Source organism: Tenebrio molitor, chromosome 7, assembly GCF_963966145.1.
Source record: "Tenebrio molitor chromosome 7, icTenMoli1.1, whole genome shotgun sequence".
Lineage (NCBI taxonomy): Eukaryota > Metazoa > Arthropoda > Insecta > Coleoptera > Tenebrionidae > Tenebrio > Tenebrio molitor.
The window spans coordinates 4,425,018-4,446,151 of record NC_091052.1 but is presented as its reverse complement, the minus strand read 5'-3'; the positions used below and the strand labels follow the sequence as shown (position 1 = coordinate 4,446,151).

General features: G+C 36.4%; 1 protein-coding gene across 4 annotated transcripts in view; it reads right to left on the bottom strand.

Annotated features, from left to right (window-relative positions):
- Positions 1-21,134, bottom strand: part of LOC138134636 (FERM and PDZ domain-containing protein 2-like) — a 69,590-nt gene that overhangs the window by 33,347 nt on the left and 15,109 nt on the right. For 3 of the 4 annotated variants that reach the window (XM_069053011.1, XM_069053012.1, XM_069053014.1), the window contains one exon: positions 3,829-3,980. In XM_069053011.1, coding sequence (XP_068909112.1) covers positions 3,829-3,979 — 151 coding nt within the window. In that variant the 5' untranslated portion in view covers position 3,980. Of the gene's footprint in view, positions 1-3,828; positions 3,981-10,711; positions 11,062-15,720; positions 15,903-21,134 lie in introns of those variants that run through there. The other variant, XM_069053013.1, reaches the window with a different exon arrangement.

Below are 21,134 nucleotides of genomic sequence, written 5' to 3'. Positions count from 1 at the left end.
AAATCGCGTATCAGCACTAGCATGCGTTTAAAGTGACACTGAAGGTCGATCCGCACCCTACATTTAGTGAAATGAAGTTATACTGAATTTTAAAAATGCAATGATAGACTATAGCTTCAATCTACAAATGTTTACCTAATTAAACGAAACACTTACAAACACGCCTACTGTTTGTCGAGACACACAAAGAATTTAACCCTTTTTGGAAGTTAGCATCGACAAAACTTCACCCTTCAGATTCTTCGCTCCCCATTTTCATCTAATTTCACGTAATTGCATTCTATACTTCTAAAATCCTTCCTACTGAACATTTCCTAAACTCAATTCTACCAAGATTTCCCAACTACATGTAGAGTTTCAACCCTCTTACTTTCGGTTACATCGGTATTGGTATACCTGTGTTTACCTCGTTTAGCTAATTTCTAGTTTTTCAGGTTCTCGTTCCGACATTAATTTCAGTTGCAACACAGGCACTGCCAATGAAATAAAAGAAAACGTTGATTAAAAGTTAATGAAGTGTTAACAAAAATCCAACGTTAATATAGCACCGTTTACTTTTTATCTGAAAACGAACTACGTGATCAAACATTTTATATTACATACTTTTGAATATCCGAAACCGCGCTTGGAAGCCTAGAGTTAATTCAGGAACAAAGATTTTAAAAGTTATAAGAACGATTTTATTACTTTGTTACTTGGATTGTTAACGTTAAGGTGGGAACAAAGTTCTTTGGTAACAATTGATAGAGGGGATTTTACAGCAAAAACTGGTACATACCAACAAGCTATTTTACATTAAATTCGAGCGGCTATCGGGGAGGTATCAGGTTTAGTTATTAATTTCCTCTAATTATACTAATGCTTCTTCTAACAATACGAAATGTAAATTATCGGGAAAAATCGATTGCTACATTTACTAAATTAGCAATTCAAATACAACAGAAACTACTCTCCCTTTTTCAGGAAAGCTCTGTTGGTTTTTAATTAGCATGATGCAATATTAAACAGTAACTACATTTAACAGTTTAATTTTAAAAATTGCAGAACAACTGAGAAAACTTCTTCCTCAACAAGTTTGTCTGAAGTTTATCTCCGAATAAAAACTTTGGACTCAATCGGAATTTTAAAAACCACTTCACAAATTATTTTTAAGCTATTAAAATCTCATCAAGATTTTTCTCACAATAGAAAAATTCCCATTAATGAATGTTAAAAAAATGCAGCATTCATTTTTCTTCTGAAAATTTTTAAAACTGCCTAATTAGTCGAAGCTTAATTACATCCAGTTAATTGCGATTAGTGCAAATTTCGGAGGTTGCAGGATCTGTGCTGGAATTAAAATTTGAAATGAACGCCCGACGTATTATTTCCGTCCTAAATTAATCCTTGTACATGAGTGCATCTCCCGTCCCATTGACAGGTGGCACACATTCAAATAAATGAGTGAGTTTAAATATGCAAATCCACTTCTTCAATTCATTCCGTAATAACGAACGAGCAAATTACAACAACAAGGCACAAAAACGACCCCACTAATCAATGTTTTTTAACAAATTAAGGTCTAACAATAATAGTGACTAATACCGTCGAGTCCAAAATAAGAATGAATGCGCAACAAGAATACTAATTGGTTGATAATTTGGGGTCCATTGATGGTATGAGTCGATTCCTATCGTCGTCCCTTTTTGGACAGTGTAAAATTCGATGTGGTCCCGCTGATACTCAACCGACCGTACTTTTCCGGTTGGTTTTTCGTCCTGAAATTTGAGTGGTAATCCGTATTCTGGCATCAAACACGGCTTTCAATTGATGCCAGTTTAATCCCACTTGACCGCCCCATCAATCTCGCTAAGATGACACCCGACCATTTCCGGTAATGACATCAGTTGTCTCCTATGGAAGAAGGATATCCTAAGCCGTTCGTGTTTCTTCTAACAGTCTTCTTTCTGTTACACGGCCGAGACGTGAGCGTTAAAGTTTCGGCTTTATTAAGCAAAAGCCGTGTCAGACGAGAATGCCTGTCAATTCTCAGCCGTTCGAAACACCTGAATCGCGTGATTAATCATGATTTCATGAATTTAAATTGGAACGTGAAGTGCACAGTATAAATATTTATTTTCATTCGCGATCTGAAGAACAGGTTTTGTTCCGACTTGATCTCGGAAAAATCTCCGCCGCGACGAATAGACGAAGAAAAGTTATTTTTCCGGTAGCTACATCGCAACATCATTTATAGACTTTAGACGAGACGAAGTCCTATAAACATCTGGCGCAGATCTTCACGATAAGACCAGCTTGAATAAGTAGAGGAAAACTCGCAGCTCGTCATTTAGAAATTCGCCGTCATGTTCCTGATAACCGGCAACAAATGAAACCACTTAGAGGTGTTGTACTTTAGCACCCCCTTTATCTCGTTGCCCACTTAATTTACATTTCAAAAAAAAGGAGGCGACAGAATTATGCGAACTTGAGGCTGGCGATGGCGGAATAAAAATACGACTTCCAACATTGTCGACGATTACACTTGAAAATCTCCACGTCAAAATAACTAATGATCAGCATATGCTAAGTTTTTCTTCACGCCTTCACGTGTATTTGAAATTCACAGTCGAAAGCTTATGTTGAAAATATATTACGTATACTTAACTAGACGTCAGCTGGGATTTACTCTTGTCAGTTGAACCGCATATCTAGGGGTTCCGGAATCAGGGGACGATTTTATTAAATTCGCGTGGGGAACCGCATTCTTCGCGCAAGAATATTGTTAATTTTTGACAAATGTTATGTTATCAACAACGGAAGTGCTGACAACGTTGGACGCCATATTCCGTTCGGATTCATCGTGGGAATTCCTGAGACAATAGTTGGCTTGATAAACGAAAATTAAATTCCTAAAATATTTAGGAAGTTGTCAGGGAACATCCTGATATTCTTACGACGCTGTCGAAATTTACAAAATACTTGTTATAAAACACCGTAATCGCTCCGTACTCCGCCATCAGTATTTGAACCACTGTAAAAGCGTTAAACAATGCTTTCGAGGGATAAAACGCCACTTTACGACACGGACATTGCACGTCGAAATGCTGTATAAAAGCCATAAAATGCGGAAACTTCCACCGTACTTCGAGTTTTCGGTACACAATCAACAACACAAATTATCGACACATTCCTGATGGAAGTCGAATTGACTTGGAAGGCGGGAGTTCCAAGTGATCCATCAACATCTTTGCCTGTTGTATTACCCTGAATTTCAGACGTAATATACACCGCATTCTTGGCGAGGTCACAACAAATTGTTTTCTCGTGTTATTTGTAGCTAAAGGCCATGTTCGTGGATCCGAACGGGATAAATTTCAGAAGCCCTGCCATTCATCAGTTGGTGAATAGCAAATGAACACTTGGAAGTTTGAAGGTCCTTGCGCTGGTCTATTTTCAGCCAGAGAACTGAATTAAGTAAACAACTCCTGCTAACGATTTCTCTGTTGGTGATAATTTAATAACCCAAGTGAAAAACAACCACAGTTCTCTCATCTCGTCGTTCTTTATCTTCACCGCTAATTTTTTCACGAGCTATGATTTTTTTTGACCAAACACTAACGCTGATTGGTCGTTCCCAATCCAGATTCGATTCAGTCTATCACACTTCGATGACCGATCGCAAATATCAGTTATCTACATGTTTACAATGTTCTGTTATTTCAGGGATGCACAGTTTGCTTTGAGATCACAAAGATCCAAAACTACATTTAATTCTGGACGATTATGCAAAACGAAAATACACATCGAAATAGGTGACGTAATACAATGTTACAAAACTGAGCTTACCAGATAAGAATAAATCTTGCAGTGCTTGTACAGCTTGACACAGGATGGCCCAACACTCGGGCTCGGTGAGGCCCGAGGGACGTGCCGTCAAGAGTTCTCCCAAACTTGGACCTCCATGAAGACGAGCTTCTTTGACGCAGGGCCCTGACATGCTGAAATCGATACGGACAATAATTTAAATTGCTTCGAACAGACGACACGCTTTAAAATAGTAATTCGAGATCGATATTCTTTAATGATTCAAGATTAATGACTTCTCGAACAACTAGGAATTTCCCCAAACTTCTCAAATTTAATTATTAAAGTATTTCATCGATTTCTCTTTATTGAATCTCGCTGTGGAAATCACAACAATATAAACGAACTGAAGCTGAATAAAGGCCGATGCAGTGCAGCTTTGAAAACTTTCCAACATTCAACCTGAACGAACTACATGTACCAGATTAATTACTATTGCTGTCCAATCAGCTAAAGCAAACAAAAATATACAGGGTTATCACGAGAGGGGTGTTTCTGAACTTCTTTTTGCTGCAACCCATTATACACATTGCAACAATATCTTGATTTCAAATTTTGAAAATAATTATAACTGAATCCACGATGGCTCTTAGTCCTGTCTCTTTGACGTTAAAGCAAAAAATCTTTGTCAATTCAAAAAAATTGTTCTTACAATAACAACGAAAATACTGACATGCTCCCCACCGCTCCAGATGTTTAGTAATTTATTTGTTGAATTTTGATTAAATACAGGTTACCTGCCAATCTAACATTTAAAAGAAATAACACATTTGATTTAGTAGTTACTGTGATTGGTATTGTTGGTTGCGGCAAAATAAAAATTCTGAAGTACCCCTCTCGTGAATAACCCTGTATTACAAGAGGAAAACTTATCTCTAACATTATTTCAGGAGCCACTGTTGAAATATTTGCTTATCTGACCAACGAAATTGTCAATAACGCGAAACGGCACACAACACGTTTAATTATCGTCGAATTAAATGCTAGAATGGCCGACAATACCGACTGTCTTCGTTGCAAATTCCCACGTCCGAAAACAAATGGCCGGAAAAAATAGAAATCTCGAAAGGAAATACAAATAACAAGTGAGTCAGGTCAGTGATGCGATTTTTCCACGCGGCGGCTTCTCTGCTCTTCGGACGGTCATTAATCTTAATATAAACTTTGGTAAGTGACGTCCGCAACAGCTTTTTACTCCATTACATTTGATAGTGTTTCTTGGGATGATATGCACCCACCGTGAACCGTATTACGTCTCGAGAAACGAGCAACTCTATTAATTTCGACCGTAATTCACAGCGTTGCATCAATTTTTTAAATGACTTGTCGAAAAGATACACGACATGGTGAACAACCCGGCGCATCCACCAAATTTCCAAATATGTTGTTGATCGGTGGGGAGTTTTCAAACATTAACCACTCGATTAACCACACTACATCCGAAATTAATCAAGAGCATGGAATCAATTTGACTCTGTCAGGCACTGAATTGATCCGATGCGATCTGATGAAGTTAACATAAATTCGAAGGAACTTCGCCACGTGCACACTTGTTTGGCAGAAATTATTTACATTTTTTTCTCGATCTGCTCCCTTTTTCCATCAACTTCTCGGCCTCAGATTTAGTGCGAAACAGTCAGCTCCAAGAATTTCGATTTAGACACTGATATTTTTTCTCGTATAGTGGATATTTATGACTTCTGCAACGGAAATTTGTTGCAGCCCTTCCAACGCACAACTTGGCTTTCAGGGCATCATCCCGCTTAAAACATGTTAATTATTTATTCGTCTTAACGCAAAACTTACAGTAAAGTAAAAGCTTTTGTCTTCAGGCAAATTCGATTACTAGTGTCGCTAAGTTGGCTTTTAACTGATCTCTAGACTTTCAATTCATTATTGATTGTAGACTATAAAGACAACGATATTAACCCAATCTACCGAGACTTAATTAAGAATTTCGTGACCTGAATTTCCAACTAAAATACACACTTTGGTGAAAAATTAAAGCGGAATTATTTTATCAAATCGTTTTTACGTTAGCGGATTATGTGTCATTATTACGGATTAGAATTTCCGAATGTAGCAGCTCATTTTCAATACGATACTCATCAATAACATTACGTCATTTGCATACGAATTCGCAAAAAGTGACTGATAACTGCGTAAATTGTATGGGACAATGACAACGGAAATGGCATATTTTACATATCGTTCCGTTGTTTTTGCGGTGTACAGATGAACGGGAAAACAATTACTATATAAATACTTGAACTGAGATCATTTCCGGATACAACATCAATCTTCTACAGAATTTCTTACGGGGCTGTCTGTATAGCGCCAAATTTTCATGCATCTATAAGCAGCGATTCGTTTCCGGGTGATTTCCATACAAGAGCGATCTGTCCACATTTATATGATATACGATTCCAGCAACTCCACGACGACACTTTCAACATCCGCTCATGCGGTTTGGCTTCCAGAAGACGGGTACTGTCACGTTCTGTATTTAACAAAACCCCAATTCACTGATTCACCTATCATGCACAATGTTTCTTACAAGGACGGAAAGTCACACCAAAATTTCGACTAATTGCCTGATAGTAGTAATTACGAAACCCTCATTCATCAGAATTATCTTTTATATCTACCTCCGATACCAACTCGCACAGTTTAGTAAATGAAATGCACACGTTTGTAGGAATGTGGGGTTGACTATTATTAATCACAAACTTTTTCTCTGGCGAAAAACAACAATTTGCTAAAAATATGTCACACACGGGAAAAATATTAACAGGATTTAACGAGCGGCTTGGTCGACGATTAATCAAAGTTTTTCATCAACGGTAACATCTTGGAACACAGCCTTAACACTTATCACACATCGATTGATTTTTTCTCTCTTTAGACGAAACTTATTAATTCCCTTAATAACATCGAACGCAATGGCGAAACCAAATCATTGAAGCGGCATGAAGTAAGATTGATTCTTTCGCCATTCGCTTTTGGTCCGGTGTTTCATTTATTTTATTTCATCCGAAGCTTTCGATGTAAAAATAAATTTAAAGCGCTTACAAAACCACCCCCTATAAAAAAGGGGGAGTAATAAGCTTCATCTATTCCCGGAAATTTTGTAAATTAAGCGAAAACTCCGAAAGTTCCATTGAAAAGTCTGCATAAAGCTACTGCCAGAAATGAAGCGGTTCATTGTCAGGAAAAATTAAAAAGACGTGTTGAAGTAGTTTTATTGGGAGTCCACGTCGCGATAACAAAATGTCAACATCGACGAAGGAAAAGTGTTACATAATAAAATGAGGGAATTTTGTTTTTTAAAACAAACCGAAACGTAACATTTATTTGTTGCGCGTTTAGGTTTCCGCTACATTCAAACTCAGTTTGTCCTTTTATTAGCTTGTATTTCATTTAAGCTGTTATCTTAAGCGGATCTGTTCATCTCTTTAAGCTCGCGATGTTTGTGATGACATAAATTAGCATAATTTCATGAATTAATCGTTCCTGACTTGGAATGTTGGAATGAGAGTCTTCCGCAACGCAAAGCCGTTTCAATTCGTTGTAACAAAATGAATACAGTTATTAAAATATGATGATCAACATTAATATCGTTTAATTATAACGCCGTGATTATTATGATGTTTACAATTCGCCATTGTTAATTCTTTTCATTAAAATCTACCCTCGGCTAAGATGAATTACCCTTCTTGAGCACAAAATTGGCACACAATTTCGATTCTATTAAAGAGTGATAAACGCATCTATCGTGGGCGTTTTTTGCCAACAGCAATTGGTTTTTTAATCTGTTTACATAAAACACGCAGCACCTCTAGCCAGATTACTCTTCTCCGGCAATAAAGTTGAAATTTTTCGCTTAGATTTAATAAACACGTCATTCTGACAAGCCAACTTTTCTAATTTAGTACCCTTTCAACTTATTTGACACATCTGGATGTTGTCGTTTTGAAATAAACAATTGTCTCAAATTTACATTCGCCATATGAAAATATCTATACTATTTTGTATCTTAGCATGTCATCAGTTGTTTGTCTTTATTGATAGAGCTCATGTATGCGAGTGATTTATCTCTTCTGGTTGTGATTTTAACGCTACCTATTATTTTTTCTCGCTTCCATGAAAACACGAGGAAAGTTGAATCGTTTAGCAATAAACACGAGAATCAAAACACCGAAGAGTCGATATAACGAACGTGAGCACAGGAGGGATGAAGCAACTCGTCAATAAAGTATCCAAGAAGAATAACTTTCTATTTACAGAAATAAATTTATAAGCTGTAAATCGCCAACAAAATTTCTGTAATACCAGAGCGTGACAAATATTTATACAACGAAGAGACAACTTATGAAACTGATTTATTTCCAATACCAATTATTAAATTTCTGCAGGAAATTTTTTTCAGGGAACTCACTTAAATTCAGCAGGCATTTTTTATTACAAAAACTCCAAAAAACTTCGCTTTCAAGCCATATCATCATGAGCACTGCAGCATTATTGATTCCTAGGGCTATACATTTTTTTGTCTTTTTTTATATAAAACACGTTCAACTTTTATATTTTGTGTTTCGCTACATCATTTCGCATGATAAACTTTTTGGCTTGGGCGTTAGACATGATGCATCGACTGACTGGAAACTTCCCCATAATATGGAAGTTACAGAATGACGGGCTTCAATATTTATTTCAGATTTTTTTTCTCTCATTCCAAGCATTAATAATTGTCAATGCAAGACAACTAAATTACTATTTCAAACTTTGTTCGGTGATGAACTCTATATTAGACAGCAAAAAACCGCATTGCGTTGCAAACCAATACTGATAGATGACTGACCTGTCGTTGATAGATGGACTGTGGGTTACCACGTTCTCTTTTATTTATGTTGCTTTGACCTAGCAAGACTACTGAATATCAACAACGGAGCTCAAAGTGTCAAACTATCCTGCTGAAGGATTACTCTACTGTAAAAAATTATTTCGGCTGTGGACAAACTACGAATTTTATTAAACTTTCTCAACAAATCGAATGCCATTAATCCGAGATTTGTCCGGAAATCACAGATTCTTTCTCCAAGGCATCACGCTATTACTTCCTTACGGGACCATAAAGTTAAGAGAAGAATAGCCATAAATATTTTCAGTACACCTAGATAAAAGCTTGCAATAATCGTTAAAATTTTCAGTGTTCAAACCAGAAATACGATCCATCAGATTTACTATCCGAATTGGGAGTGAAGTTTGGTCAACGACCCCTAAATTTTAGTTCTCAACGTCAGATGTTGCATCATTACCGATGTTCCTAATGGCAAGGCAGAACGAGTGTAACTATGACTCGTTTGTGTTTCTTGAGTTAGTATTTCCATGTTTGTTCGTGCATTTTTATACGATAAAATCAATAAATAATAATTTGTTAATGACGCAGCCTACGAGTTTTTTACCTCTAGCGATCGATGTGAACATTACTAAATTAGGTTGACGTTGCTGAACATGTTAAAGGATATTTTACGACAGGCTACTAAAATACGGTAACATCTATCGGCTGATTTAATACCTCGCCACTTTCCTGTAAATTACACTCGTAAATTTTCACAAGCTAAGATGTACAGCTTTGGTCAGCGGTCACCACAAACTATCTCATAGAAAAGTCAAATGATGTTGCAAATTAATGTTGATGTTAACTTATCGGATGCCGATAAGTTAGAATCACTCGAAAATTTAGAGTACCTAATGATACAATTTCATATTGTCTCGTACATTTCAAAATCCTAACAAGTAATTGCTCGAAAAGTTTATCTGGCATTTTAACTTTTAAATCGCCTAGGGTAAATGTAGATTACGTTCCTAATCTACAAACTTGATTCAACTTATAATTATAAATTTATACAACAAAAACGGTTTGCAGTTCTTCGCTTATACATACGTAGATTTTATTAAATAAAATACAAACTGGTTCATAAAAGTATAAACTTAAGGGCCCCTCAAACCATCAATAAATATTGTCAATGCAATATTGTCAATAAATATTGACAAACTGCAATTGCCTCACACAATCAACATTTATTGACAATACATTCAGTTTCGAGTCGATATTTAACCATGTCAAAAAAGCTTGCGTCGCTCTTATTGTAACATTACCGGCAAAGAAACCTAAGGAAAAGGGAGTACGAGAATAGTATCATTACGTAAAATGAACCCAACATGCGTTAGAACAACAGTCGTAATTGTTTTTCACATCCTCGGAAAATTGAAAATTAGTACAAAAATAAAAAAGGAGAATTGAAATTACTTTTTCAATAACGGAGAATGGACATACGTTGCTGTTGCCTGTTTGTCCGAGTTTCGGTAAAAATGTTCAAATTTAAATTGAAACAGGTATATGCAACCAAAAATACTTCCGTGTATCCAGAGCATCTGATTGTCTAGATTCGGACACACGTTCCAAATTCCACAGGCTTCTTTGATGTAAATAATTGTTGATCGCACAGTGTATTATGTTATTAGGAACAAAAATGGAGTTTTATGTGTTGAGGCTGGTCAAACGAAGTGAGGAAGACAAACCAGCCAAAGTACATAAACCATTTTATACAATATTTAGATTAGTTTTAAATAGAATGAAACATTATCGACACGAAGGCAAAAAAGGATTTTTATTGAAGGTTTTATTGATACCGACGTTCCTGTTCCGGAACAGGTCCCTTCTGGTCATAAATTTTCTTTACAATGATGTCTGCGACTTTGTTTCTTGATTGTAATAACTACATTGAATTCAAAATAAAACAATCGTGGCGTAATGTTAGTTTTTGACATTCACCGTGTAAAGTGGACGAAAAAAATCACATACTGGCCATTTTCTAGACGTGATCAACAGGCGATCCTTGCACGTCCGCCGAGGCAACAGTGACGTAACATTGAAGGGGTCGATCCTCAGGTTCGGGTCGCCTTCCCGGTAGGTAGTACACGAGACATGTGACCCCCACCAGGAACAAGAAGAACACGAACACGATGTCGAACATGATGAGGGAGTTCCACGTGAGCAGTCGCATCACAGGCTGTGTCGTCGGCCAATGGAGGCATCAACGCACAACATTACCAGCTGCCACCCTTCCGGTGAATGCAATAAATGAACCGTACACATCCACGTCACCAATTTTATTTAATTTCCGATTTTATCGCGTCGAAAGTGCGTCTCCTCTAGAAAATCATAACAAACACCGGTGCAAATGAGCCGGCAAAAATTGATAAGCCCGTCGTACCATCAGAAAAGTATAAATTACCCTGACCCCCGATACTTTGTGAACCTTTCGGGTAAACAAAGAAAATTGAGGTGATAAATCGGGACATAATTCTACGAAAATGTAATTAGTCCGGTCCGACCCTTTTCTCTGCAACGGTTCCTGAAGTTAGCAGCAGTTATTTCCGCGCACAACCCCCTTATGTAAATAATTACTTTTGTATAATATTCGATATTTTGTCACGCAAACTTTGATGACGTCTAAACTTCGTTGCATTTCGCAACTCCATCTAGAATTCTTCGCTCTTCTTGCACGTTACACGGTAAATTTGCTTAACGATTCCCAACAAACTTTTAATAACTTATGTAAATTTTCAGGTTTTATTGGACGCGCCCTTGATTGAAAAATAGTCTGTTTTGACTGCACGAGAATGAACTCAAATTTAATCACAAACTCTTCTCAAAACACAATTTGTTTTACTTGTTACTTGACAATAACATAGAAAACGTAGGTAGCAGAATAGGAATTTATCGCATCATTCGGTCCGTTTTCGATTCACTTAAAAAGAACTGCACCGAAAACTAATTGCATTTTGAGTTAACTACTTTTCATCTTGTCAATAGTACTTTGTTCCTATAATCTAGATTTTCTAACCAATCACTTTAGGCTTTAGGGGAAACAGTTCAAGAAAACTACATTTTTTACGTATATGTACTTACAACGTTCGAAAAATCACAAATGTTCAATCAATTTCCGATATATGTATTTTCAAGTTATTTTCCAAATGTCAACAATCAAGTATTCATTTGATAATTTCACATTTTGGCATTTTTCTCTTACGTTATTTACCTTTCACGTATTTGAAGAACCCGCGTGTGAACAATATTTTTAATTAAAAAAGGGCATCTCTTTTTCATTCCACAAAAGTGTCGTATGAGTTCCGACCGTGATATGTACACTCATGCAGCTTCACCCTTTCACAAAGGAGTCTTACACCCTGAAGGGCTAATTTCGCAGTTAAATGCTACAATGTCGTTTGATATCTGTCAAATTGATCATTATGTGAAAAGAAAAAAATGTACGTTTCGTACTGTGTGCAGCTTTATTTGCAAATCTATTTCCGATACCCCCTTTAAAATTTAAAAGAAAATTTTGTTTTTAAGAGTGACGACCGTCATGATGCTGTAAACACATTTTCCTTAAAATATGCTTTATAAAATGTAATGGCAAATGCAATATCACGGAAAGGAAACAAATCTGACTTTCAACCTTCAGCGTATACTTCCAACTTTGTAAAATGTGAAAGCAGTAGCCTGCTGGAAAGTTTTTATTTTACCAAACAAGTAAGAAATGTTTTTTTAATAAAACGTATAACATTTTAAATTGTAAAAACGTTTTTATTTTTCATTTTCAAGTGCTCAGAATTTTCTCTGTGATTTTGGATTTTACAAAGACAAAACTAAATAAACACATTATTAGCATGCGTCTTTTCTAGGTCAGCCAACGCAAAAAATTTTTCGTGAATTATGTAAAACGCGTCACCTAGAGACAATAAAGTGTCATTCCATTAGCAAAAGGATTTGTCACGTGATAAGTTATTCTGACACATTTGCGACATGAGGAAAATGTGGCATCGACCTGTTTAAATATGTATGAAAAGCTAGAGATAAGCAGGTGAAAAAATGAAAAAAAAATCACCTCTTCGCCTCCTCATAATCATGGAATAAGGCTACATCCTTCATGGAATGTCAATCTGTTCATTATGACATTTCATCCTGGTTTTCCCCACATTTTTGCTCGGTAAAATAAAATTTTGTTGTTACCCAATATTCAACCGCCGGCAGTGCAGAGTAATGAAATTTTTTTAGATAAATGCTCGAATTCACCACCTCGTTCCACCATCAGGCATATATTCCACCGCAAAATTGATCATACTTTCAAACTTGTTTATGTTTCTGAATTCCCTTACAAAACGTGGTTAATCATGAATAATGAAGTTTTTTTTCGTTGATCATGACGATCGGGATTTAAAACGCCGAAGTAATAATACCCGATATTTACTTGAAGTGCTTAGAATTATGGGGGTTTGTTTCGAAGTAATAAAGTGGAATGGGAACAATCTCTGTTTGACAATAAAACAATCCAAACGAACCATTGAAATATGAAAAGCGCTGTTTTCGAATGTAAAGTTCATTTGAATATGATCAAAAGAACATTGGTAAAAGGGGGAAAAGAGTAATAAGATCATTGTTGACAAACGTCCGTGATATCGGAGGGTAACAGATCAAATATTTAAGCGGCCTTTTCGAAGGCGCTATTGCAAAAGATTTGCGCGAATGTTTTAATGCAAAAATGGCGGCATTTCCAATCGACGCTTTGAATGCTGCAGAAAATGAATAACGTCAAAGCAGATTCGCCGTCGATATTCTATATTGCTCGCATTATCGACATATCACGCTTAAACGTGGGATGTGATACTTTAACCCAATTACCCCGAAAGGAAATATACGATACCCCTGGAAACAATCTGACGTATCTTTCGATCATAACATAAATCAGGACCGAACGCCAAAAAATACCACACCTCGATCCTTCGTGTCGCTTTGGGGATGGTGCGATAGGGTCGCAATTTATAACACATGCAAACGACCGTCTAATTATATTCGGGGGAAAATCTATTCGCGAAACTTACAATCGGAGAAATAAATACCACCCGACAAAATAAAATATAGACCATCGTCGGTTAGCCCACGCCGAGGTGGGAAAAAGCACACCGAGTGGAAAATTCAACACGCTCCAGAAAACAGAAGGTTTTAAATTACCAAATAGATGCCTGTTTTAGACAGAAGCTCATTCTCTTGCGGCGTTTAATAAGTGTTTGGGAAAAAAAACTATGAAATTAAATGTAAAATTGCCATGTCAAGTGCACTTGACATTTATATACATTATCCAAATTCCGGGAGAGCTATTTTACGAATCAAATAGAAATTCCACATCCGGCTTGTAGCGCACAGCAAAAGCGATGCTTACCACATTTGAATTCGTCCCCGGGATTCAGAGACGCCACACACATGTATCTATCGGAAATTAAACATAATAAAAAATCTGAACGAACGAACGAGAGTTCACTTAAATTACAACGGTGTATTTGCATGAATCGGCTCTTGTTAGCTTTAGCAACCTGCTGTGCCACCGGCCACGTTCGCCTTGCAAGGACAATGAGGGGATGAGTTCAGGTCATAAATTAAAATTTCAATTGGGAAAATAATCACGCAGCCAACCGGAATTAAGAGCACCCCACTTCACCAAAAATTCCATCAAAATATTATCTGGTCTTTAAAGCACTGTCTCCGTTTAACTCGATTTAAAACAAAATCAGAAATATTGCATTACATTTTCGGTACAATTCTTTATAACCATAAATGAGTTAATATATCTTCACGACCTTTAAGAACGTGTGATCAGATATCACCCGAACTGCTAATGCGAATCCTGGCTCGACAATTTTGTCCTAATTTATCCTGTCTCATTTCCGCTTCTTCGTAATTGTTCTATATATTCTTTCCGATTTTCTTGTGCAATATTAGCCACGAAACTTCGTTGGACGATTTGAGGTCATATTCCAAAAATGAAACCGACGTCGGTCATTATTTAGAAAATTGGACCCATTAAAATAATTCCCTATCTATTTATAAATCACAGACATTGATTTTTATATTTTGTATTCTACTTCAATTCTCAATGCAAAAATCGCTTGAAATAATGAATGGTCGGAACAATTTGGATTTACGTTACAAATCTTAAATCAACAGAGTAAACCTGAAACATTACAAGCATGATTTAGGTAAAAAAAGACCAAGATTTTTTTTAAAAGGTAAAAAACAGCTCGGAAAATATCAAACTTCGATCCACTCCGAGTGTTAAAAAAGAAAATGTAAATTAAGCTTTCAAGATAGGTGTTCGCGGCAAATGGAGTTTCTGTTGTAAAAGAAACAAAGCTACCAAGTAGTTAAATACTAAACATTACTTGCCCTAATCCCAGAAATTAATTTATTTCGTGTGCTTGGAAAAGCAGTTATAAAATATTACTGAAAAATTTTCTTTCTGTGGTAATTTACTTCCCAACTGAGCTCAGGTGTGCGAGAGTTCTGTTTAATTGTTAAATTACCAAAAACAAGCATTAGTACATTTCATGACAATTACATTTTTTTTTTATGTTACACATTCATTAAAAATATTTTTAATGCTGAAATCATCATATTAGAATACCTACTTCTAACTGTGAAAATATGCCACCGCTGCTGAATGCAATAATTCGAATGTCATAACCAGATGGGTGTTTGACAAGGGGTTGAAACTTCAAACGAAACACTTGTGGAATAGAGATCGTAAACAGCAATATTTGAATCGAGAGCCAAACTCTTACGGTTAAAGATTCCAATTTCATAATACGTAAAGACATGCAACAGATAAATTCCCGATATCATTTCTTCTGGTATTCAACGCTACGCTTTCAACTCAAAAAAAAGCTGACGTGAAGTTTGACTCCATTTTTTTTCTGATGGTACGACCGCAACCACAACTAATGCCGAACAGATAACTTACGTTAAATACTTACAAAATACACGATAACTGAAAGAAAAAAAAAATGGTGAAAAACCGCCTGAATTACCAAGCATGGATCCAACTGATTTAAATATTCGAACGTTTGTGTTTAAACGGGCGTTAAACGAGAAGATGTATTTCGGAGATTTCGTGTCGCATCAACCGGAACCCGGAAAATGAGAGCGTCTGCACAGAGTCGAGGCTCGGAAGAGACTGATCTGTGGGGGTGGCGAACTATAGACCGCCCCCGCTACCAACGTTCGAATATATCATGTGTTGCCGGACTGCGTAGACAATGAGAACATATACTTTAGGAACTGAACCCATTTCAAATGAGTGTGGAGCTTTCCAGGACTTTATTTGTTTTCCAACAGCACAATATTGCAGTTATAAAACTGAATGGCGCTTAATCCATTAAACCCGATACCAACTTGGTCATGTTCGCTTACAAATCGACCATTACCTGACAGAAAGTTGGTGTCACTTTCGGACCATGTGAAAAGTCTGGGGGTGGACGCACGACCAGGGAATTTAAATGTCGAATATGTTTGGGATTTTGTACGTCAGGTGGTAGGCACATCGGTGTGTGTTTAAATACAGCATATTTAATATGTACATCGAGAGTGTCCTTTCAATAATCCTGGCTTTATGATTTTCACTTGACCTTAAAATTAACAAGATTGTAACCATTTCATGGAGGAAATTTAGCCACCTCTGGTGAGGGTCCCCTTCATTTACTTGTCCCTCCAATTTAACAAAAGGGAGGGTGAATATTCTGAAGGATAAATTCAGAAATCACATCTCACAAAATCGATTTATTCGTAGATACGCATCGGTGTGTTCAATAAATTTCGGCAAAACGGAAAAAAATAATCCACAAAAACTGATGCACGAGGAAAGACCGTTTTGAATTTATAACGCATTCCTGTATTTATACAGTGAGGCCATGAAAGTGAATTATTTGTTACCGAAACTTTCCCGAATCGTTCAATAATGTATTACCAATATCTCTTGAACAACATAAAGTTGTGCAGCCAATGCGGGGTCAATGATGCATGATCTCCATGCTTTCCTGATAGCTTTATACAGATATAATGTATCGTATTCAGACAAAAAGCGGGAAGTCGGAAAAGAGCACAGGGAAAATATTATACTTCGGGAAAAAATTGATAACATCTACACTCAGAAATCCGTCAAAGGCGCCCGTATTAATGCTGCAAAATAAATTTCCGTTTTGTTAAGATAATGTGGTGAGAGGAAAGTCTAAGCAAGCTGGTGGAAACTCTTACATTATTTTTAGTCCCAACAAAATCCATAGTCGTAAAATTCGATATCGAGTAGTGAACACAAATACAGAAAGGATTTCTCTCTTCATCCGAGTAATACCGTTTTTACTTAAACGATAGATAGTTTTTATTTTTGATACTTCTGTCGACACTACACAAATAAATTACATTTTATAACAATTTGTGACATAATTAAGACAATTTAATTAAATCCACGGTTACTTCATTTGTAGTCCTCAGACTAAAAATGGTTTTCTCCTGGACTTGTTACCGACACGTTCAACAAAGATACAACTTGGCATCTAAGAAAGGCTTTGTATTTATGTCTCTTGCATTCAGCTAGATGAAACCTTGCATTAATTATGTAATTACACCATGATATACATGAAGTTGACTAAACGTAAATTGTTACCATATTCCTACTCTAATATAGCGGTATCTCGACATTTCAATTGTAATTTAGCACGAGACCCATTTAATTTGTTGCGATAGGTTCTGGTGTTACAAAAGAGAGATCTCTGAATTTCCTTCATTTTTTCCTCCGTTAATTAATTTCCAAGACCAAAACTGTTCAGAGACTAATTATTGCAGTTAATTTGATTACGTTACGAGATGAGTCTCAGTAATTTGAATTAGGCGCCTGTCCTTTTTCAACTTGATACCTATTGTAATGATGATATATTACTTTCATTCGGAAATTTTAAATGCTCACTGAAAATATAAGAATTCATTTTCAGAAAGTTTATAATAGTAATTATTAATTAGTTTAATTAATTCGTTCTTTTACAAAACGACGCTTTCAAAAAAAAAAAAACTGAAAATGAAGTACTCACTAAACTGGCCTGAACCAACAAAATTTTAGATAAATTGCCTTCACCCGCTGCTGATAACCATAACTCATTTTCGGCTTTATTGAATCGGTGATAGATGGTTTTTAAATGAATTCAACTAAAAAAAATAGAGAGGTGACTCCTTTACGAACGCTAAATGGTTCAAAACAACAGTTTCAGCTAATTAGGCAAATAGAAAAAATTCCAGTATGACATCTGTTGCTTTGGTTAACCAATATCTCCAATCAAACCGTCTTTGCGATTTAATGGAAATTTTCACCGCTCGCAGAATTTTAATTTTCATCGGCATTGAGAGGATGCTAGCCGGGAAATATTTTCAAGCAATATCTACGTAGACAGATATTGGAAATTTGAACCCAAAAACGATGAGAGCCGACTTGACGATGCAGTCGCAACGGGCAGCAGATCAAACTCTATTATTAGGAAAACAAAAAATAATAGTAAGAGCAAATTAGTTCAAGTATTGAAAATAATTGACATTTTCTTTCCTCGAACGCTAATCCTACAGTATTTTTCTGTCGGACAAACTCGAAATCCCTAAAAAGTTCGGGAACTACTTAAAATGTCTCGTGAAGAAGTTTCATCATATCGATTGCAGTTGAAATCCATAGCGGACACGAAAATGGAATTCTACAACAGCCCTCCTATCCCATTACATCGAGAAAGTTTCAAAAAATAAATAAAAAAAAGAAATTCATGTTCAAGTGTAAAACAATAAGAGTTCAATTAAAGTCAAAATAAAAGTTTCAGTGGAAAACTTGCGATTCCCAGATGAAACACAATACAGGAGGTTGGGAAATGTTTTCTTGCAAATATTATACTTAAGTGTACTTAATTCTCCTGCTGGAGAAGAGAAAAAATTTCAACATTTAAAGACGAGATTTAGCCCAAAAAAGTTCTTCGAATTTTCGGACCTGACAAAGGTACACCTGAAGAAACTAAACGAGACATATTACTTAAGGAATAAACTTTAGAAACAGAGCTTTTTCATGCAATACGGATTAAGACTTCTCAGCACCCTAGATGATGAACTTCAAACAAAATAATCCGTTTTGTAAGTGGTTGCGAAATACCATTATGTTGTATAACTCAGAAAATCCTCTACAATAACTATGAAGATGTTGCAGAAACTTTAGTTTGCTCAGGTTAGTAACATACGAAATACAGATTCATTATAAATAATTGTCTCATCGCAGTAGGCGTTGGTGACATAGTTGAATGTGTCGCAAGCCTCATAACATGAGTGAGACTAGTATCGCCGATTCGTGACTCTACCAGCGGTAGTGGAAATCTGTCTACTAGTTTGTCTAACGTTGCGAGGGTGCGGCACATCCAAAATTTGTGTGGGTTTTCAACGCCAACTACGATGGGACAATCATTTATAATATAACCCTGTATATTGTAGCACCGCATACCGTTCTTGAATTGATTCAAATTGTTGCTGTTTTAACTCTCTCACTTCTTTCCCGTACCACCAACTAGAAACTAGAGATTTAATAACCCCCAACATTAATAAAATGACAGCATAATGACTACAATCTAAGCGCAGGTGTTCTAACTATTTTGAAACGATATTCCTCCAGATTTAAATAGAATTTACCTGTGCTACGGAAGCCGCACAGCTTTGCGACGTAAACATCCAGCATCCAAAGTTTCCTCTCCGGAAAAAAAGTAAAACACATTATAGCCAGAGATTTAAACGGAAGTCAGAAAATAACATTGGACTTAGTACATGCGCTTCGCGAAATTGAATTACCGCAAAACAGGATAAGCACGCTGACGAGAAATCAGCGAGAAAAACACTCGAACACCGTTCAATTTTTCATTCTTTTGATCACTTCCGTTCTATTATTTTCGCCTGGAAATGAGAAAAATTATCGGCGGAGTTTGGAAAAAAATATAAATCCGACAAGAATAATGCAATTTTCAACTAAAAAATGTGGGAAAGTTTGATTTAGTTATTCCCGAGTGCAATGTGCAGTAGATATCGATGACGTGAATTTCAATGTATTTTTTCTCGGACGGTTTTCTTTCAAAATATTAAAGAGGAAAAATAAAAATGTGATGATGTAAAGCTATTTATTTGTTCTTTAAACAAAGAAGTTTTCTTTGTGGCAACATGCCATTGGCATTTTGCTTTTGCCCACACTCTTGCACACACACTTTGCATATCAGACAAGTTAAATGTGTTGATATGAATATTAATACGGATAATTGACGGCGTCTGTTTCCGATATAAGCTGTGAAAATCAACAGAACAAAAGGTCCCTTAGCGTTCCGGTTCAGAAAGGCGTCGGAGCGAACAGGGCGCAGCTTATACTCCATTTTTATTATATCACAATTATGCAAAGTGGGTATCAAAATTTCCATGAAACTCGACTGGTTTGTTTCCGAGAGAATTTCAATTTTACTTCTAGTATTTTAATATTATCCCATTCAAAATTCATCACGAAGAATCAATCAATCTGCATTAATCACGCCCTATTTGTTGATTACCGACGAATCTGTACATTTATCAATTGAATTACAACATCCACGACCGACTGCCATCTGTACAGGAAACGTAACACCGTAAAAATGACGCTAAATCATTTTACAATGAGAAAGGCGGTGTATCTCCGGATTTTATTGCCCCTTAGGTAAAGGGCCATCAGCGTTAAACGAAGCAATAAAAAACACAATTCGCCCGAAATGAATTTCTAAAGTAAATTTAAAATAACACCCTAATCGATTACTGGCGGTTCATCAAGTTTACAAGAGGTAAGTCCCAGGTTTCAAGAAAGACAAGCAGAAAGTGGCGCGGATAGAATTCAAAAGTCACCAAAGAAGATTGGTATTTGCATGTGGCTTTAAGGGGGTGGTTTTGGAGAGCGGTGACCGGGTGAGATCCGCTAACGAGGATACACTTGCCTCTCCAAAGCTTTCGGATTATCCACGCCTCGATCTCGAAGTCGCTACACGCGGGTCTAATTCTCTGCGAGACGTACTTGTCTGATAACGCTAATTCCTTCACACAACAAAGTTGAGAAACTTACGAATCCTCAAAATGAAATATGATCTCTCATTTTAGGTGAAACCGAACGGAAATTTAAAATATCAAATTGAACAAAGACAAACTTGAATAAATTATTCCAAGATGAAAGTTGAACGAAGTGGGTGGGTGGGTACTTCACCTTCGAACAAAAAGCTCCGAAATATTTTTGTCCGTCGTCCGATGGGATTGACAACTGTTTGGAAAACGCAATTAAAATATCAATAAATTCAACCTGTTTCGTTGGACAACATTTTAG